This window comes from Nasonia vitripennis, chromosome 3, assembly GCF_009193385.2.
Source record: "Nasonia vitripennis strain AsymCx chromosome 3, Nvit_psr_1.1, whole genome shotgun sequence".
Lineage (NCBI taxonomy): Eukaryota > Metazoa > Arthropoda > Insecta > Hymenoptera > Pteromalidae > Nasonia > Nasonia vitripennis.
The window spans coordinates 11,438,250-11,459,558 of record NC_045759.1 but is presented as its reverse complement, the minus strand read 5'-3'; the positions used below and the strand labels follow the sequence as shown (position 1 = coordinate 11,459,558).

Sequence of the window (21,309 nt, the reverse complement as noted above, 5' to 3'; positions counted from 1 at the left end):
GTCTGGCGTAGTAGCCGAAGAAATAAAAACAATAATTGCCGGCAGTGTAGCTGCAGTAAATCAGCGAGAGTCTAGCGTGCACACCGCAGTCGGCTGCAGCAGCTTCCATTTGCCTGCTTTCAGTCCTGCGCGTGTTCCAGCTGCGTTACGCGAGTCGCGCTCATTGATACTGCCCCGGAGCTTTTAGCCATTATTCGCGCAGCGCCCTCGCTCCCTCCCCCTCCCCCCACTTTCCGCGTGTCGCGGGGAATTTACATCTGCAACTCCTCTCTCCCTCTGAAAAGTGTGCGTGTATATAGTATATAAATCCCGGCGCGTATGAGTGTACACAGAGAAGCGCGTTTTCTATACGCATCGCGGCTAAAAGAGATGCCTTTTTATACCCACGCATTGTGCGCAGGCGCGCGCGTGTGTAAACAGGAAAAAGCTTTTACTAAAAGCGCAAGCGGCAGCGGCAGCCGTAAGGAAAGAATGGCCTTTTTCCCTCCTTTTTTATTCCGCTCGTCAGGATCAGGCCGCGCGCGTGGTTGGCTCCGACGCGCTGTATTTAAGAGCGCTTCGGTTTTAACCTCCGCTGCGGCTCTTCCGCTCTTTTATATTGATAGGAAGATATTCAATGAGGCGCCGCGCTAAGAGAGACAGAGAGAGAGAGAGAGAGAGAGAGAGAGAGAGAGAGAGAGAGAGAGAGAGAAAAAGCTCTTTTGTGTGGCGCGCGTCGAGAGATGAAATTTCCGGATTTACACGGATGCGCGCGCGCTGTGTGCGGCGATTGAAGTTTCGCCGCGGATTAATCGTGCTGAATTCGAGCTGGAAAGTAATTATTTAATTCGTTGAATTGTGTTGCGTATAAAGCGAACGGGGAAAAAGTGTCGACCCTTTGATGTTCGATTTGCATTTTATTGGTTGGAGAGAGGCTGTTACACACAGCTTAAAAGGTCCCGTGCGATCGAATCCACTTGGCTTGCTCTGCGAGCATGTGATCCCTTCAGTGAAAAAATCCGTTTCGCTCGCGGAAAAACCTTCAACTTCGTCCCGGCAAAAATCGGTGTCGCTCTCGCTCTCAAAGCGTGACACCACTCAGCGGCAGCTGTGACGCGAAAGTTTGAGAACCGCTGCGGAAGCTCGAGCGAGAGCCCCGACTATTAATATTCAGTGTACACCTGGCTTAATCGGATCTCCGCTCCGCTTATACCGAAGTGCACTGCCGGATTTCACAGGTCGCGCGTACGCCCGACCATCCGCCTACCTACTCCCGACCCTTTTATTTTTTTATTTTCAACTACTACCACTGCAGCGCTCTATACTCCCGCGCGTGTCGCGCGCGCAAGCGAGTTTTCGCACTTTTATCATTTCGCCGCACTTTTGGCATTTTTCATACGCGAGAGGCGGATAGCGCGCAAAGGGCGCACAGCCCCGACTGATCGAGTTTTCGAGAGCCAAGCATGTCCCTGTAAACGCTGTAATTTCGGAATTTTATACTCATTAAAGGGAACTTCAAAGCGCTCTCCATATCCAACCAAAATAGAAGCCACTGGGAAATTAATAGCCTCCCATGTAAAAGCACTTCGTCCGTTAGCGTCGTTTTTTTCCTTCAGCCCTTGGCCGAAGAAAAAGCACGATTAGAGTGCGGAGCGCTCTCTCGCGTGCGCGCTGAAAAGTTTGGCGCATAAGTCGCCACGGCGCAGTGCGCATGATTGATCATCCTACGTGAGAATTATTGTCAAGTGCGTGCCCCGAGCTGCATATATCAGGCTCAGTGGAGTGGGGGCGAAAAGTTTCGCAGATTTTATCGCTCGCGCACTTTTTTATTGAAGTAGCTTTGATCGGTCGAATAAAAAAACTCTCCGAGCTTCATCTGTTTTTTTTTTTCAAAAAGCATTGGTCATTTTTTCAAAGCTTTCGAGCGAAATTTTTTTTCGAAAGCATCAGCAGTGACCGTTGCTTTGAGGAGCAATGCCGAAACGACTGGAACTACCGTACATCGCTCCAGCCTTTGCCCAACGAAATTGAAAACATTTCCAACGTCATACAGCGTATCCCTTCCTTCCGAATCGCGGCGCGGCCACCTCCCCGTGAAAAAATCTAAACTAGCAAACAAGTAGGGGTAGAAAGCCAAGCACAATGCTGTTGGAGGTGCAGCAAAGCCGACTCGATGTCGCATCTCGCGACAATAAGTCAAACTTTCAGCTAGCTTGGCTCCTGCCCCCGTGCTCTTCCTTGGCACGAATTTCCAGCGCTCGCCGAGCACAATGGCGCCTAGCTCGGAGCTTTGCTCTCTCTCTCTCTCTCTCGAGCTCATTCGTACATATAGATCTCTCACTCCGAGCGTGTACAGGATATAGTATACACGTGGAGCTGCACAACTATGGTACTCGTCGGGGTTGGAAATAACGCTGTCCGCTCCGCTGACCCGATGGAATGTTAATGCACTTCACGTGCCACTGGCCGCACTCAATCAACTCGGAGTAGGTGTGCATACCTGCCCCCAAGGTGTGTGTCGTTCTCAGGCTCTCGCGCTGTCATCAGCTAACTCCCGATACCCCTGCGCGCGTGTCCCGACGCCCAGGCACAATGCCCGATCTGGATTTCTTGGTCGCCAGAGCTCGATCCGGAATTAATTGTCGTGACCGGCGGAACGAAGCGTTGTTGGGGACGCGTGCGGGGTGTCGTTTACCCTGATGCGCGGATTCGCGATCTGCGGTGCGGTATTGTACCGCTCATACCTATATTCCACAAGCTGATGTTCCCTTCGACTTGCCGAAGTTACTACAGAGTTACTGGAATGGCATTAATTCCAACTCCGCGGCCATCATCCAAGCGAGTCAACAGTAATCAATTAAAACTCTCGAATTTCCCTGCGCGCACTTGGTGCATCTGACGAATCTCGTATTTATGTTTGTTTGCGGCAGAACGCGTCGATAGGCATCTCGACTATGCTGCCGGCGCCTGCCCCACGTCCCAGTTTCCAGTGTCTGTCCAGCAGTAGCAGCCATCCCAGAGCTCAGCCAACCGAGGCCAGCACAGCCGAGCCAACACAGTCGGAGAGAGCGAGCGAGCGGACAAGAGATTTGCATGCCTTGTCGTTTGCTATTCCCTCTATTTCAGTGTCCATTGAGCAAACGTCTCTCGGCGTTTGTCCATACGAATGGCTATTTTAGCTAGCCAACACACACACAGCCGCGTGTTTTCCCTTGGACGATGACTGTCCCCTCGCATTGCCTCTTTATCAGTCGGCTACACTCGTCCTCGAGGAGTAATGAACCAGCCGCGAGCGCCTTTTCCTCCGCGAGCACACACACGCCTCTTAATTGTCGAGCCCAAGAACACACTCCGCCAAAGCGCGTTGATTCGTTCTCTTCTGGTATTAGCTGTACATATACAACGGAACCGCTTCGAAGAAGCAAAGCCCTAGGGGCTGCGGGACTATGGAACGACAAACGAGCACGCGAAAGAGAAGTTACACGATAGCGCGCGAGCCGGCCCGTTATACTTTTGCTGCTCTCCCCGTATTTGTCTTGCACCCAGTACCGAGCGAATTCAGTAATTAGAAAGGGCGCGCGTTGGCTCCATTCGGCTAAACCGAGTTAAGTAGCGGAAAAAGAGACTGCGAGGCTCGCTATATGTGTGTAAGGGAGGAACAAGCATTAAAACGGACCGGCCGACGACGGAGCTGAGCATGTGAGAAAAATATAAATGAGGCCGGCGCCGTCGTGGATAAAAAGAAATTAAAATAAATGAAGAAGAGCGGGAGAGGCCGGATAAAGAGAGATTAAGGAAAACGAAGGAAGGAAATAAGCGCGCAGAGAGGGCGCTGCCGTAGCTCGCGCGCAAAGATAAATACAGATAAAGAGCAGGGGAGGGGGAGGGGCGCGAATTTATCTTCAATTCAAGGAAGTAGGAAAGAAGCGGTAGCGCGCACACTGGGAGACACCAGAGAGCAGGAGATCTTTTACCCCGCAGCTCCTCTCGGCGGTGGATGTTATTTGCATTTATTATTTTGAAAGGACTCGTTTGGCACAAAGACCAGCCCTCTCGCACGAGGCAACGTAAGCAACTCCTTAGAGGGAGGAAATGTTTTATTTCGCCCTTAATTACGAATCGCGTAACGCATGCGCTCTCGAGCCAAAGACCCTCTGGCGCTGCTGTCGCCACAAAGTAAACGCGCGTCCCGCAAGGGGGCGCTGTTGGCGGCTCGCAAACTGATTATTCCTCTCGCAGCGACTTTGCCGGAGCAACGCTGCACGCACTCCTCTTTGCGCTTGGCGAAAAATCGATGCGACGTCGCCGCGTGCAATTAAATGTATCGTTGACGCCCGCGCGGGCTATAACTGCACCCGCGCGGAATTGAAAAAGTTGTGGGAATAAAAAACAAGAAAAAAAATACGACGGCGAAGCTTTTAAAAGCGAAGCGTTCCTCTCTCTCTCTCTCTCTCTCTCTCTCTCTCTCTCGTGACGCATTGTTTGAGGCATTTTCAATTACGCGCGAGCGCGCAAAAAGAAGTTCGGCTATGAGTTTTAACGAATGACGATAGCAGTTGGCAGCGAGAGAGAGAGAGAGAGAGAGAGAGAGAGAGAGAGAGAGCCCGGAGAGGAAAATACGCAAACGTTCCGATCTAACTCGATGCTCCGTCGGATTCAATTTCGGAGCGCGAGTGAGCGAGCACAGAGGTTCGGTCCCACTCTCCCTCTCATGCTCTCTCTACACTGATCGATCCGACGCGACTCGATGCCTCGCCGAAAGCCTTTGTACAGTTGGGGACACATGCTTCGCTACGTTAGCTTCCTTCGAAGCCCCCTTTATCCACTTATTGGCACTCGTGCGTTATGTTTTCATTTTATTTTCTCCAACTATTATCATCGCCCTGCCGTAAAAACATCGAGCGAAATAAATGTTACGCGTAACAATTTTTTCCTCGCCTCTCTCGTTAGCAGCCCTTCGTTTTGAAGGGCGCGTCTTCAAACATAGCCTGCATTTCCTGAATTCTCTAATTTCTATCCTCCCTCTCTTTCGCTGGCCTTTTTGCTTCCCTCCTTCGCTATCAATTGCTCCGTCCCCCGCTTTTTGCTTTATTTCCCTGCCTCTCGCTCTCTTTCCCCTTTCGATTCGCAGCAGCGCGCGGGCGCGCGCGCGAGAGAGAGAGAGAGAGAGAGCGAGTGCCCATTAGGCGAATCGCCGTCTTTATAACCCGGGCTGCAGCGAGAGCGCTCGCGCAAGACAGCCGAGAGGGAGAGTGCGCTTCCGCTTTGGAATTTCATTATGGGCCCCGAAGGTATTTTTATTGAACGTCGCGCTGGAGCGTCTTTTAAGAGAGTGCACTTTATCGCCCGGGCAGCAGCAGCGCCGGGTATGGTCCGAAAGACACGGAGCGAATTGAAAACTTGACCTTCTTTCGGTGCCGCGCGCATCGATTCCGCCTCCGTCGTTGGCTCTCTTTGCCGCTTCCTGTCGATATTTGATTTTCTGGCTTTTAATTTTCAGCGAATACATTTTCCCCCGCGCTAATTGGGACGCGCGAGCGCTGTTTGATCAACGCCATATACCGCGGCGGTAGCTTTATTCAAAGAGAATATTTTTCGTTAATTGCGCCGCGTTGAACGATCCCTCGTTCATGTCGCGAAAAATTTCGCCAGTGTGTGCCACTGGAAAGTTTATAACGATCGAAGCTCGTCGTCGACGCGATGTTCGCAAGTCGGATCCGTTTGCTTTTCCAGCCCTGTCGTCGTGTATACAGCGTCACGCGCATCCAAACTGTCGGAATCCCTGCTCAGCTCTCTACATCTCTCGCGTTCGCTGGCCAAAGTCACGGAACTTTCTCCGCTCGCGCGCCTGATCGATATTTACAGAAGTAGGTAGCGCCGCGCGGAAATTAAGCCAAAACCGGCCGCTGATGCTATATACACCTACGTGCGGAAATGCTTCTGTCCTGACCCGAATCCTCGTCAGCGCGGGAGCTCGTTAGTCGATAAAACGTCATCAGTCCGCAAGCCTCCTCCGCAATTATCCGCTGCAAAGTTCGCGCGCATTAATAAAGTACTATGCAGCATCAGCCATCATCATCGACGTCATCGTAGACGCGCGGAATTTCGGATTAGCGCGCGCCTGGACGAGTGGGCACAAACAGACGCGAAACGGCTAATTGAGCGTAATTATACGAGCTGCGCAACGGCCGATAATTCGAACGTCGCCAATGCAGCAGCAGCGGCTATGTAGTGTGCGCGTGTCGGGAGTCGCTCGTCATACGAGGCGACGCTCAAGGCCCAAGGCCGATTTATCTGCCCGCGATAATCGTAATGGTTAACGATGCGCTTACCTGTATTGTGCCCCTCTACTCCTCTCCGATGCGCCGTGTCGCCTCGAGTGACTTATCGGGCTCCGCGCCGGGGCCCTCTCTCCCCGAATTCGCATTGTAATTAAAGGCGATCAATCGGCAAATTATGCGCTGCGAGGCACCTGGTGGGGGTATAGTCGTTATACGATGTCACACTGCGGTTGTTGCTGCGTGGATGTATGCGGAACGGTGATAAGACGTCACGACTGGAGGAGCCCGCGGCTGCCGCTGGTGTGTGTTTGATTATCGTACAGGCTCAATTGTTTGCGATGAATGCGGAAATTTCGCCCGTCATTTTTTAAAGTACCCGGAGCAAATGAACTCTAAACTAGCAGGGGAAAGGATCATGAAGTCGTATCAATGGCCATTTCCCGCGCAATTCTCGGCAGCGTTCGCGCGAGCCCAGATTCATTTGAAATTACTGCGGAGCGCGGGGTAGTTGGAAGTAACGACAATTGGTCGAAAAATCGGGGTCACACGCGTAAAACGGCATGTCCGCCAGTTTTACGGCTCCGATGCCGCTGCAGGACGAGCGCGCGCGCGCCGGCTAGTCGATATAAGTTAAAAGTGTCAGCCCGGCTAACTGCAACTAACGAACCGTTGGCTCGACTATGGCGATTCAACATTTTTCGCGGACGACCATCTGCGCGCGGATTTAGGCGTCGGCGGGCCGATGAAGCTGTTAGTCAGCGATCTTTTTCGGCGACTCTAAATTGTCTCTCCGGGTCCGTAACAATGAAACTCGCGCGATAACAATTTATACAACAGACGGTCATCGCGTATAGATTGAATCACGCAACACTACACGCGGAGTCACGCTCAAATGTGCGCAGCGAACCGAATTGATTAATATTTTTGAAAATCCGCCGCTCGCATACAGTGTATACGTGCATCCCGGCTATTCATGAAGTATTAATTCCGAGCATATAATTCACGAAATATTATCAGATCCAGGGCGCGCAGTATACTCCATTGTCGGACTCATTTACGTAAGCGTCGCTTATACACTGCGCCCACTGAGCCATAAATAGCTCGCATTGTATCCTTGAAAAACTAAGCCGCTTTCTTCTCACGAACCTAATCTGTATGGATTGAAATTCGACGCAGCACAGCAGCTTGGGGGCGACTTATCCGTCGCGCGAGAAAAACGCCGTCAATAAGTGTGCATTACGACTCGTCATAGCAGTACGGATGGAGTCCGTCTCGATTTGCCCGTGTACGGCTACAAAAGCTCGTCCGAACAAGTTTCCTCGCAATATAGATCTCGCTATTCGCTCCCTATCTATACGTATACGTCGTCGTCGTCGTCGTCGCGTCGCCCTGTGCTCCTTGGTATGCAACCGATGGCGCGTCGCAGGGACAGAGCGGGATCTCGGCATTGTTGGATTGAGTTTCGCGAGCTCTCGCGGAAAAATGCAATAGGTGTACGCTGCCGCGGGATTGGATTTCATGGTCCGGGCCGGAAGAGCGAGCGAGAGAGAGAGAGAGAGAGAGAGAGATGCTTTTCCGTTCTCTCGCGGTCGGCACGCGGATTCCCCGGACGCGCGTTTTACGTCCCGTTTTTTTCTGTTTGGCACAGCAGCAGAGGATTCGGCTCGCCGATGTTTTGCTCGTTAGATTTATGAGATTTTTGCGCGGAACGTCAGATACCCCGACGAGCCGAGTGATGCGCGCCGGCCGAGGGTTAGAGAGTATAACCGGCGGCTAGAGGCTTTTCCTGGAGTGCGACGTTCGGCGCGCGATGACCGAGCGTTTCGGGGATTAGACCCGCCGGCGAGAGGACTTTGCGAACCGGTGCAGCTTTGATCTGCTGTCGCAATCGTACGCGGAACGACAGGGTTTTTTTAATCCCCGTCGATTGTGCGCACTTCACATAATAAGATATCCGCTTGCGCAAAATGCAAATGTCCCGTTGTTGTATACGAATCGAGAATTACGCAATCGAGCGCGCGCGCGGAAAAGTGTCCGCGAGCCGCCGCGCGTCGATTGACGATGACAAATGACGCTGCAATTCGAATTTTACACGGCTGGAGAATAGCTGGTTCAAATTGTACACCGTGAAATTTCGGGATGACGCATATAGCTTCGTTACAGTTGTTGCGAATACATACACTCTGCGCTAGGATGATATGTTATCATGAGGATTTGTACGTCGCGTTGTGGAAATGAATATTTACGGTAGCATTGTTGTATACAAATTCGAATGTGGGTCGCGAACCGCGCAGCGCCATATCAACAATATATCGAGCTGAAAAAAAATCAAAACGAGACTAAACAAAGCAAATCCGGTCTCGCAGCGCATAGCGGAGAAAAAATATTACTCGCGCGAACCAAGCCTCCGCATATAACGCAGGGGAAAGGCGCTATACGGATACCCATGCATACACTCAACGCGCGCGAGAGAGAGAAGAAAGGCTCACCACGCGGAGAGATAAAAGGTCGGCACGAGCATATGCACTCGCGACGCAGCGTGCGCGCGCTGCGGCACATATTGTGAAAGGCACTTTCTGCCGGCGCGCGGCACTCTCTCGCCTATGTATTATATCTTTGAAATCGCGCCTGCCGCTGCTCTGTGCGCTGAAAACTCACTTGCACGATAATCGTGATTGTCTGCGCGCGGCTGGACTCGGGCTGTTATACACGTAGGCGCATGCAGGCCTCGGGAGTTTGGAGAGTGTGATTTAGAGGTGGTTTGTTTCCTCTGCGAACTTTCGGTTTGCCGAAGGAGAACCCGAGAGCGATCAAACATGCATTCTTTTGGCTGGATTTATCGTATGCCTTCGGTAACGCGAGTAAAATGTAAATTGCATTTTTCACAGGTCAACTTCGTTCCCTTCTCAGAGCGTAAATGGAACTATCATTATACTGCGACGAGGTGCATAGTTCTGCAATTCCGGGCTTAGAACGACGCACGAGGTCCTCTCGTTCCGCCGCCACCAATTTGCCGAGCTCGTCATCTACTACAAAAAATTCATACCCGGCGAGTCGATTTCAATTCCGAGTTGCCTGGAGAGAAGCCTGTAAAAAGGAACTAAACCCTCGCGAAAATAGTCTTCCCGAGGAAACTTTTGCCCCCTCGGATGTGTTCGGCGGAAATTTGCCAGGAATTGCGCGGGCTCTTTCAACGAGCAATAATTGAGATAAGGCGAAAACGAGAAGAGCATCGACCGTTTATTTACACTTGAGAGAAAAGATACCCCGTATGCATAGCAGCATAGCTGCCGCTGCTCGAGTATGCACGAGTTCATTTGCTCCCGCGAGCGCGCAGATCAGCGCACGTGTCTCTCGCTTTAAGCTAAACGCGCGCTCTCGCGCGAACGAGCGAGATGTCGTTTGGGAATTGTAAACGCGCGTCCATTTTCCACGGCAAAATGAAAGCTAAGGCGAACAAAAAGATGCTAGCTTTGGATTGCAGGGGAGGAGGAGGAGGGGACGTGCATATTTCATGGGACTCGCTGGAGAGCTGTAAGGAGAGAATATTTCGCCACGGGGAAATGTCACTGAAAAGGAGAGCTGATATGGTCTCTTGTTGTCGTGTACCTCTCTTTTTTTCACTTGCTGCGCCGCCCTCGATTCGTTGGTGCCTTTTTTTTTGCTTGACATGTTCCGAGAGAAGCCGCTGATGAGATTTAAACTTTGATTCCGCTGTGTTATACTTGGTAAACGAGTTGAATTTTTTGCTCTTCCTGAATGATAGAGAGTTTCTTCTTTTCGTGGTCTCCGCCGAATAGGGATGTACGAGACCGAAGCGAAATTTTTTTACCTTGGTTCCGAAAATTCTTCAATTTGAGAGCCTTGTCTCAGTCTTGGGTATAGGTCGAGTCTCGTTTTGTTTTGATTCTCGGTCTTGATCTTGGTTCTGTTTTCAATTTTCATTTAGGTTTACGAATAAATATAAATGTATTCCCTACTGAGGCTTTATTTTGATATTGCAAAGCAAATCGTTATGAAAAAACTTCGAGAACTGCAGAACTGCAGGGGCGCGATTCCGTAAAAACGACTTTAACTAAAAATACGCGGAAAATGCATGAAATGCGCAAAACTTGCAAATATATCGTTAATTCGGCTTTTTTAACATATTTGCCCCAAAGTACAAAATGAAGCAGTAAAAGTCACGATAAAGCGGCTTTGCTTCAAAAAGATTAATGAACGCTAATGGGGAACCACTCTTTTGAAAAAAATAATCATGTATGTATATAAATTTAAGAATCACACACGATCTCTGTAAAATCAATGGGCTTTGAACTAATGTTTTTGCTTATGTTTATTGAAAATACGTGAAAAGCCTGATTTATGATTTCTTTTTTTCTCACATCAGTGTTTCTTAAAAATGCTCATGGCTTTTGATAAAATGAATCATTCCAACGAATCGCCGGTCATTTTTGAGGCTTTGAGTAAAACATTTCTCACGTATGATTTGTCAAAATCTACCTTCATGACTGAATTTTGCATGAATATACAATGAAATGAACAATAAATAATACATACTTTTATTCATTAGTGACTTCAAATATGCTCCATACGTTTTGGTTGCTGTTTTTTATCAACTTTTACTTTTAAACATTGATAGATATTGATATCATGACAGACTACAATATTTTCAATATTATATTTTTATATTTATCATTGATTCCGTTCATTTATCACTTACCTCGGATCAACAATCTGTTTACATATTTTCGATGTTAATTACGATCATAATAATCATCCGAATGTATTAAATGAATATTACGAATGCAACGCACGAGTATTACAAATCAACGCATAATCCAGTGCTTTTTAATCAACGAAATTTATGCCGCGACTCTCTCGCTACTCTTGCGAATAATTATCCGGAGTAATTTCCCCGCACATACCCAGCGTATAAACCATTGGCTCGAAAAAAATGCGAACGAGGAAGAGCGCGCATCGGAAAATCGAGATCGCGCCGTGCCTTTGTACTTTTCATGTTTTTATATTTGTCGCCCGTTCGCGCCGGTCACGCTTTGATCGCCCGGTCATTTTTTTTATTTTTCCCATTCCGACCGTTTTTTCACCATTTTTGTTTACTGTTGATTTTAAAATTCAAGGACTGGCACGCAGGAGGCTCCCGTTTGTGTAGATTCGTATTAAAGCAATCGAAGAAATGCTTGCTCTACTCGCTCCGGATAAAACGAGTTGACTGTGTCACTTTAAACTCTACTGTAATTCGTTTGGAAATTGAATAAATAGTCTGACGAACAAAGCGGTTGGAAAATTGATGAAAGCGATAAAAATTTATGGAATATAGTTTATTGCGAATACGTGATTGTAGTGTACAGGGTATTTTTTCTTATACACGAATCATATATTTAATCATGAATCACCGAAACCATAAGATATACACACATGTCTTAGACGAAACCGCGTCACGTCAAGCTTACACGTCTTGAGCTCAGCTTCCGCACGACGTACTCTGGGCTCCAAAGCAGCAGCTCGGGAAATCTGTGATCACTGGTAAACCGTCGTGGAGCCATTGCGATGCGCGATTTGGCCTTGGGCCAGCTATGCAAATCGAAGCAATGATTGCCTGCTGCTACTGCTCTTCGCGCGCGTCGCGGTGAATCCTCGGTTCCAACGAGGAAACGCTGCGGCTCGTTAGCTTAATTTTGCCTAATTAGACGCTGTGCATCGATGGTAGGAGATCGAGCAGTGACTCGACGAAACACATCGGATGGATTTCTTCGAGAACTTTGGTGTTGTCGTTTTTCGTCATAATGTTTTTTTATTATTATAATTATAAATGCGCGTCATCATCCGAACTCAATTGAATCGTTCGTTTTCACAATTGAAGCTATTCTCTGAAAAATGTACGCAAATAAACGTTGTAATGCGAGCGGTAGTTTCATCGGGTCATATAATCAGTTTTATTCATCTTTCATTACAATTTAAACTCGATATATTTGGTACTTCATTATATTAGCCATTAATACAAGCTTTCGACAATATTTGCGTTAGCGCGTTGAAATTCAATACCGTAAAATCTGTTCGCTCATAATTGTAGGAACGATTTATGCCGTAATAATGGGCCTTTTTAACGACTTGATATCGCGAAATTTAATGGGTTACGGCGACGGGGCGGTGGCGTTGCTGCTGCTGCTGTCGGGCTAATTTTATCGAGTCCTCCCCGGATATGTTTATAGTCCGTAAAAGTCCTGGCAGTTTGGGCTCCCGCATAGCACATTGTTCTCGTCGCTTGGCGGATCGTTAAAGTTATCGAAGAAAATATAAATGGAGCGCGAAAATGCAGGTACAAATTCGATTGACTGCAGCTTGTGTCGGTTTTATATGATCACTTATTGCTTGTTTATAAAATGTTTGCTGAATAAAGATACTTTGTACCGTCTCACATGCAGAGTTTAAAAATTCTTTTATATAATGATGCACTGTGAAGTAAGTGGGAAAAGCTTACACAATATTATTGTACACAAAATTAAAAAAAAAATTATTCAAATTTATGATGCCATTATATGTTTTTTTTTTCTGTACGGTCGGAGAATGCCAAAGGATTAAGATTTGTAACAATTGTACCATTATAAATATTCCACACGCAATTGGGGGAAGGGCTTATAGAAGTCGGTAACAGCTTATTTGTATGAACATAATTTGTGAATTTGTTCTTTTCTCTCTGAATATTACGTTTCCAAGATGACGAACGATACAACTTCGCAACAGGAGAGAGTGATGACATGCTCATTAAAATGAACGTTAAAGGAAAAACTAAGGCAGAGAATAGAAGCTCTATAACGTAATTGCAGTTATAGCATATGCGACCCATAAGCAGGCCCAACCAGGTAGTTTTGACACAAGGGGAACACCGCTATTTATACATTCTGCGCACGTATTTTGATAAGAGTTTCAGCGAAGTGCCTATGCGCCACCTATCGTCGCTAGCCGAAACTATAGAGAGTCGAAAAGATTAAGCAGTTATTATAGGGGCGAAGCCAGTACAAAACTGTTTATACAGTTTTACGGCCACTCGGGCTTCGTGCAATTACGGCTAGTCTTTTTCTTCTAGCGTGCACTGTTAGAAATATATGGTTGAAAATTCAGACAAATGTATTTGAATTTTTTTCCAGTAACGTATCTGAAAAATTCAACTACACGTGACTGAATATTCATACATCATGTAACTGAAAATTCAGCAAAGTATTTGAATTTGGTGGGTATGAAAATTGGATATTGGATATTCAGTAATGTTCCTGAATCCGATGGAAACAAAAAATTCACTCTAAACGTATCAATTTCAAAATATACTTATAATTTATTTAAATAAAAATCATTATTAATTTTAAGGTAGTTCACTGGCTGCAGTGGTGCTCAATTAGGGTTTTTATTAGAAAATTCCTTTTTTGAGGTATCATACAGTGTTATCTAATGTCAAAACCTTACAATTCATAGTATCAAACATTAGAATGGTGATATAAATTGTTTAGAGTATAAAATACTCTCAAAACTTGTAAGAGGGAGAAACACTCCGCACCTATATATATATATATATATATATATATATATATATATATATATATATATATATATATATATATATATATATATATATATATATATATATATATATATATATATATATATATATATTATATATATATATATATATATATATATATATATATATATATATATATATATATATATATATATATATATATATATATATATATATATATATTATATATATATATATATATATATATATATATATATATATATATATATATATATATATATATATATATATATATATATAGCATGGGATGAAAATTGGGAATTGTTGTATCTTAAAAAAAGCCTCGTTTGCCCTATTCAACTTTTTCTCCATGATTTGTATCGCTATTTTACACCATAAGCTAGTTTTTAAAAAATATTCTTAAAAAACTCGCTTCGCAATTCAACTAAACGTCCTCAAAATTCGGACTCGGTATAGGCTTCCCGTGTTAAAATACAAAATTTCAAGGTTCAATATCTCTAAAAATAATGTCGCTTGGGGGGTACAAAAAAAAAAAAAAATACCACGTTGTAGAGGACACTTAATTGAATAGGTAAACAAAGTTTGAGCGATATCCTATAAAAATAAATATTCCGGTTAACTACCTTAATTGGCGATTTTGCATACTGCACTTTTAAATTCTTGTATGTATGCATATGCAACGTTTTCTTCTGGTTGGAGCAAAACATTCTTTGGTCTCGTGGAGAATTGATTTGTAATATATAGTTCTGAAAAATACAAATTTCATTAATTTAGTACTTTAAATATTTGAATTTAAAGTCTCATTCCATATTTAATTAATATGATTATTTATTACTATACCTTTGATTGAATTATAATCTTTTATAATTTCGTGTTGACAAGTACTGCGTTTAAAACAAAACTCGCTCCGCTCGTGCGCCAACCCGCCCAAGTGCATAATTGGCAACTTATCGCACTCGTTGCACAATGGTACATTGCGATACGTGTGACTTAAGGGGTCCAGCCTGGGTTAAATCCTGCAAAAAAACAACAAGATATTTGTCTGATAAAATTTTTTTCTTTTTACGTAAATTAAAAAACAAGTAATATCTACTAAAAATATTTACAATATACACTATTCCTACCGAAAAATATAATATGTATACCATACAAAATCACTGACCAAAATTCATGACATTTTACTATATAAATAAGTGTTTTTAGTCACTTGTCACGGCTTTGTGAAAGATCTAGACCGTCTTCTTTACTCTATCCAGACTTAAAATGTGCCTTTAACATGTCCCCTCAGACCTAATGAAAGACATTTCTGAAAAATCTTAATTGAATATTATTATCCATATGTTGTATACGTAGATAATAAATTTAATTCATATTTATCACATTGTACTTGTTGCCAACAACATTTAATAAATATTTTTCAGAAATGTCTTTCATTAGGTCTGAGGGGACATGTTAAAGGTACATTTTAAGTCTGGTGTTACCGACGTAGGTTAGCTGAAATACAAACTTCTAAAGGCGAGCATCTCAGCGCTACGGTTTTGGAAACCGGCAGCGTAGACTGCGTGCACGACGATTAAATGGGATCGATCGGGGCCGCTTTCCTCACCCCCAGCCGGTTACGGCTGATTAATTGGTGAGGCTCGGAACAGATGAAAACTTGGGAGCGTTTCTCTGTGACCAGTTTGCCCTAGGGAGATGCGTTGACTGGAAGGGTAGCCTGCTTCGAGAAGTGGCTCGCTTGTATTTCGGGAACAGCTAACGTACGAAGGAGGCATTTTAGATTTCGTGGGGTTATATTTGGTTGACAGACAGTGTTCGCGGATAGTAGTAATATAATTTGTAATTGCTGATCTCGGCGCAGGTTTTCTCCTCGTGAGACAATACGTTGAGTTTTTCCTACGTCATAGATTTCGGTCTGGACAAATGTGGGAACGGCAAGCGCGCGATTTATGTATGTTTTTTCGGTTGCGGAGAGTGTGCAGGACAAAGGTCGAGTTGTGCCGCGCAGGTGCCCTGCTAGAAATGAGTCTAAGAACAGGCTAGTAACTGGCCAGTTCTTAGGATTTAACATAGTTACTACCCTAATAAATGGCCAGTTCTTAGGGTCATTTCTACCAGGGTGAGACCGCGCTGTTTTCGGGTTCGAGTTTTATGGCTTTTCCTCGTAAGAAAAGTACGTAGGCTCAAATCCGAATCTCGAGTACGCGCATCTGGCCAGCATAACATCGGCTCGAGCGTGGACCCGTGCTGTTGAGCCGAGCTGTGCGGCGCGGATGTTGGGCTCGGGTTTTATGGCGGATCGGATTAGCGCGGGCGGCGGGGACAGCTTCGACAACGAGTGCTTTGAGCAGCTTTGTTTCATAGTTTTTGTGTGGATGAGCATTGCAGAAGGGAAATTTGGGATTTCCCAGCGACTGTAAAACGATAGGCGACTAGCGGTGGGGTCGAGCGTCGATCGTCTGCGAGGGCGGCTGCGGCGGAGTCAGTCGCGAACTGAACTCCGAGCAGTGCGCTTCACAATTTTTATTTGAATATAGTTTTTATTTTACTGAGTTTATTTGTGTTTTAATTGTTTATCCTTTCTTCGTAAATTACGCGAGAATACTCTCGGAGTATTAACATCTGAATAGAGTAAAGAAGACGATCTAGATCTTTCACAAAGCCGTGGCAAGTGACTAAAAACACTTATTTATGTAGTACAATGTCATGAATTTTGGTCAGTGATTTTGTATAGTATATATATATGATATTTCCCGGTAGACGGTATAATGTATAGTGTAAACATTTTCAGTAGATATTTTTTGTTTTTAAATTTACGTGAAAAGAAATAATTTTTATCGGACGAATATTTTGTTGTTTTTTTTGTAGGATTTAACCCAGGCTGGACCCCTTAAATGGTTCTCTTTTTACACGGCGCAGTTAGCATCCGAGCGTAGGGAGGGCGCTAAGCACCGTGTGAAACTGAACCATTTAAGTTAAGAGTATCGTATAAAATTTTATAACACAGACTGCTAAAATCCGCAAGTCTCGCCTATTCGTGACTAAAGTAGTCCCTATTTACACCGTAAGGTTAGCGCACGAGCGTAGCAACTGTGATAAACACGGTGCGTGAAAGGACTACTTTAGTCACAGATAGGCGTGACTTAACAGCGGATTTTAGCCACACTGTGCTATAATATTCTATTTCCACACGATCCTCATCGACACCTTACTAAAAGACTGCTATGACTAGAATATTCTTTCTTCATAGCAATCCTCTGCAGATGCTGCAGTCACGTGTGCTTTTAGAATCATATTACGGCGCTCCGATGGGTTCAACGACGAGTACGATTTTCCACTGAACCAGGATATCAGTGGTTTCAAGTCGCGTGGCTCTTCCCCTGTTCAAAAGAAATTATGGTCGAGAGCCTGGTTTGCATCAATACGCGCTTTCGGGTCGACAACCAGTAACTTATCTAATAAATCGCAGGCATACCTATCCGTTACAAACGGTTTTAAGCGATCCATAAGCTGAAACAAAAAAATAAAAAATCAATTAAAGTTACAAAAATTACATTGTCTGCTTTTTTTAGGAATGATAGACACAAGCAAGCAATGCATACTGTGCTGCAATATAAGTTATAACCATTGATATAGCAACATGCTTTTGCAATATTTTGGGATGATAATGTTGATGTTTATACAAAAACCAGTCTTACCCGTCGCCTGTGATTCTTGGGTAAATGAAGGTTGTTGAACAGTGGCAGATTGTCAACACCAACCCAAGCTTCAGAAGTTATTGAGCCACAAAGGTAGCAGATTTGATGGAGCTGTCCTTGTTCCGAATTACCCTGTAGAATAGGGGTCCTGCGAAATTAAGCATCATTAATAAGTCTCAATCTTCAATGAAATATTCATTATAACGATAAAACAAACGGTGATTTACCTCGTCCACATTTCGGCTAGTATACAACCAGCCCCCCACATATCAATAGAGGGGCCATAGTTTCTTTCACCGAGTAAAAGCTCCGGTGGCCGGTACCATAGAGTCACCACTCTATTTGTGTATTGGTTTTGCTCACCGTTGCTGTTTTCTTTAAAGGCTCTGGATAATCCGAAGTCAGCGATCTTCAGAACTCCTGTCTTTCTTATTAGAACATTGGCCGGCTTTAAGTCTCGATGCATTATCTGTAAGGAATACATTGAAATTTAGCTTTGCTTTTATTTGTTACTTAATAAAGTGCAATCAGTGTATTATGAAAAAAGTGTATTACCTTATTGATATGTAAATAATATAACCCATCGATCATCGAATAAATAAGTTTTTTAATTTCACCAATATGAAATCGGATGTGTCGTGCGCCCAGCAAGCTAGCCAAGTTATACTCACAAAACTCTAGGGCCATGTAAAAACATGGCCTTAAACTTTTAGGGGTGTTTTTTCCCGACATGGGAGGTGACCTGACCACCTCGACCAGACGCACAATGTTTTCATAATTTGTGTATTTTAGTATCGTCAGTTCACGATATGCTGTCACTGGAATCTGTAAAAATATATAGTAATTAGCTTAAATTTTCAACGATTAATATGTAGTATATCTGTGTCATAACGATTTTCAACTTACCCCTTCGAACTCGCTGTTCAGCGGTATCCTTTTTAAGGCTACAGGAGTATTTAAATCTTTTTTATGTCGGGCCTTAAATACCTTTCTGCAAACAGAATCGAAAAATTAATTACAATATCTGCGATGTACTTTTCGGAAAATAAAGTTTAAGATCTTAAAAGGCAAGTTCTACTTTTAAAATCAATTTATGTACAGGGGTGCGAATATTTGAATACATTGTGCACGACTGGAAATGCACGATAACCTACGCTACTTTCAAGTATAAAAAAGGGCTCTTTCAAACCCTCGTTGAGAAATAGTACATAATGACACAGAGCCAAAAAGTTAAATTTCCGAGGCCTGTCTACTATTTTTCTTTATACCCGGCCGAAAGTACGCTCAAAAATTAATGTTAATTAATAGAGTAGCACCATATTTCTTTTCATGGCTTGCGTCAGCGCGCCCTTCCGGTCACTTCGGATAAGGCGGCGGAAAAAACCTGCCCGATTTTCGCTGGTCGGGGCGGGCGTGAAAAAACAAAAAATACAAAAGCTAATGAAATCTTAAGGGATTCAAACCATTAATATTGAAGTCACAAAAATAGTGCATTACGATACAACTGTCGTATGAGGCACATTCTGGCACGGCGAGGTTAAGCGTCCGAGCGTAGCAAGTGTGCTCACGCCTTGCCGGAAAGTGAACATACGACTCGAGTATCGTACAAGTACTTTATTCCACTCTCGACTGAAATGGCTACTATTTGTCTCTGCAAATCGAAGACGGCGTGTTTCTTTATATATTTCTTTCATTGATTAAAAAAAAAAAAAATTACTTTTTCTCCACACCTGCACCGAAAGTACCACATTCCCTCCCGGGCGCCTGGAGAGGAATGTACATTCTCGGTGCTGGTGTAAAGAAAAATAGTATACGCACTAAGGGAGGAAAATTGAACAGCCCATATCTCGTGTTTGCCACCTGTGTGACAATTTACACGAGATATGGACTGTCCAAGTTTTTTCCTCCCTAGGCACGTAATATACTATTGCCACGCAAATTTTACTTTTGCGTTTAATTTGAAAAATAAAAAAAAAATTACTAATTACCCGAAGGTTCCTTGGCCCACTTTTTCGATTATTTCGTAATCGGTTATGGAAGTGCAATTCTCCAAATTGAACTTCTTGTAATACTTTGATGTCTGCTCCTTGGTCACCTTCGTATTTCCAATGGCTGACATAGTTTGAATAATTTTGCACTTCACAAGGAATTTGTAAACACGTGTATTTGTAAACTGACGTTCGAAGCTTATATGGTAAGCGAAATAGGCACTAAACAGTAACTTGACACGACGCGTCGGGATCAAAACTGATTGTAATTACACAGGTTCACTGGCATCAGTATTTATACCCTGCCTTGGCGGTTCACTGCGACACTGAAAGTGCGGGTGCAGAGGGTGAGTTATTGTGGAAAAGGCCCATTTAACCTGTAGGGACCACCCCGTAGTGCCACCCTTCCCGCTCTTTGCTATTTGGAGGCGGATACTAGTAATAAATACTAGTAACTTTATTATCTCTTCGGAGACTGAGGCGGAGTCCTGAGTGCAATTATCTCCAAGCAGTTTCTCGGAACCGCGTCAGGTATTGACTTATCCCTGCAGTTCCTCCGATTACCGTACCCTAATGCTATGCTGTATAGCGTTGAAACAAAAAAAAATTTCTGGATTTTGCGCGAAACGAGTGCGATAAGTTGCCAATTATGCACTTGGGCGGGTTGGCGCACGAGCGGAGCGAGTTTTGTTTTAAACAGTACTTGTCAACACGAAATTATAAAAGATTATAATTCAATCAAAGGTATAGTAATAAATAATCATATTAATTAAATATGGAATGAGACTTTAAATTCAAATATTTAAAGTACTAAATTAATGAAATTTGTATTTTTCAGAACTATATATTACAAATCAATTCTCCACGAGACCAAAGAATGTTTTGCTATAACCAGAAGAAAACGTTGTATATGCATACATACAAGAATTTAAAAGTGCAGTATGCAAAATCGCCAATTAAGGTAGTTCACCGGAATATTTATTTTCATAGGATATCGCTCAAACTTTGTTTATCTATTCAATTAAGTGTCCTCTACAACGTGGTATTTTTTATGTACCCCCCAAGCGGCATTATTTTTAGAGATATTGAACCTTGAAATTTTGTATTTTAACACGGGAAGCCTATACCGAGTCCGAATTTTGAGGACGTTTAGTTGAATTGCGAAGCGAGTTTTTTAAGAATATTTTTTAAAAACTAGCTTATGGTGTAAAATAGCGATACAAATCATGGAGAAAAAGTTGAATAGGGCAAACGAGGCTTTTTTTAAGATACAACAATTCCCAATTTTCATCCCATGCTATATATATATATATATATATATATATATATATATATTGAAATTTTGTATTTTAACACGGGAAGCCTATACCGAGTCCGAATTTTGAGGACGTTTAGTTGAATTGCGAAGCGAGTTTTTTTAGAATATTTTTTAAAAACTAGCTTATGGTGTAAAATAGCAATACAAATCATGGAGAAAAAGTTGACTAGGGCAAACAAGGCTTTTTTTAAGATACAACAATTCCAAATTTTCATCCCATGCTATATATATATATATATATATATAGGTGCGGAGTGTCTCTCCGTCTTACAAGTTTTGAGAGTATTTTATACTCTAAACAATTTATATCACCATTCTAATGTTTGATACTATGAATTGTAAGGTTTTGACATTAGAGAACACTGTATGATACCTCAAAAAAGGAATGTTCTAATAAAAACTCTAATTGAGCACCACTGCAGCTGGTGAACTACCTTAAAATTAATAATGATTTTTATTTAAATAAATT

At 43.6% G+C, this 21,309-nt stretch overlaps 1 protein-coding gene across 1 annotated transcript; it reads right to left on the bottom strand.

Moving 5' to 3' along the window:
* Positions 1 to 17,220: 17,220 nt before the first annotated feature.
* Positions 17,221 to 18,221, bottom strand: LOC100119419 (cyclin-dependent kinase 9-like). Its single transcript, XM_031926334.1, has 4 exons — positions 18,090 to 18,221; positions 17,762 to 18,003; positions 17,535 to 17,682; positions 17,221 to 17,346 (listed from the first exon to the last, which is right to left on the bottom strand). Exons 1-4 carry the CDS (start codon positions 18,219 to 18,221, stop codon positions 17,221 to 17,223), a joined length of 648 nt encoding a protein of 215 aa, XP_031782194.1.
* Positions 18,222 to 21,309: the final 3,088 nt, after the last annotated feature.

Bases quoted from the DNA above. Each gene is read 5' to 3' on its own strand.
- LOC100119419 (XM_031926334.1), bottom strand. From the start codon at position 18,221: ATGGCCCTAGAGTTTTGTGAGTATAACTTGGCTAGCTTGCTGGGCGCA. The intron at 17,683-17,761 runs GTAAATCACCGT...TTAATTTCGCAG, and splicing joins CTAGCCGAAATGTGGACGAG to GACCCCTATTCTACAGGGTA. The intron at 17,347-17,534 runs GTAAGACTGGTT...TTTTTGTTTCAG, and splicing joins CCAAGAATCACAGGCGACGG to CTTATGGATCGCTTAAAACC.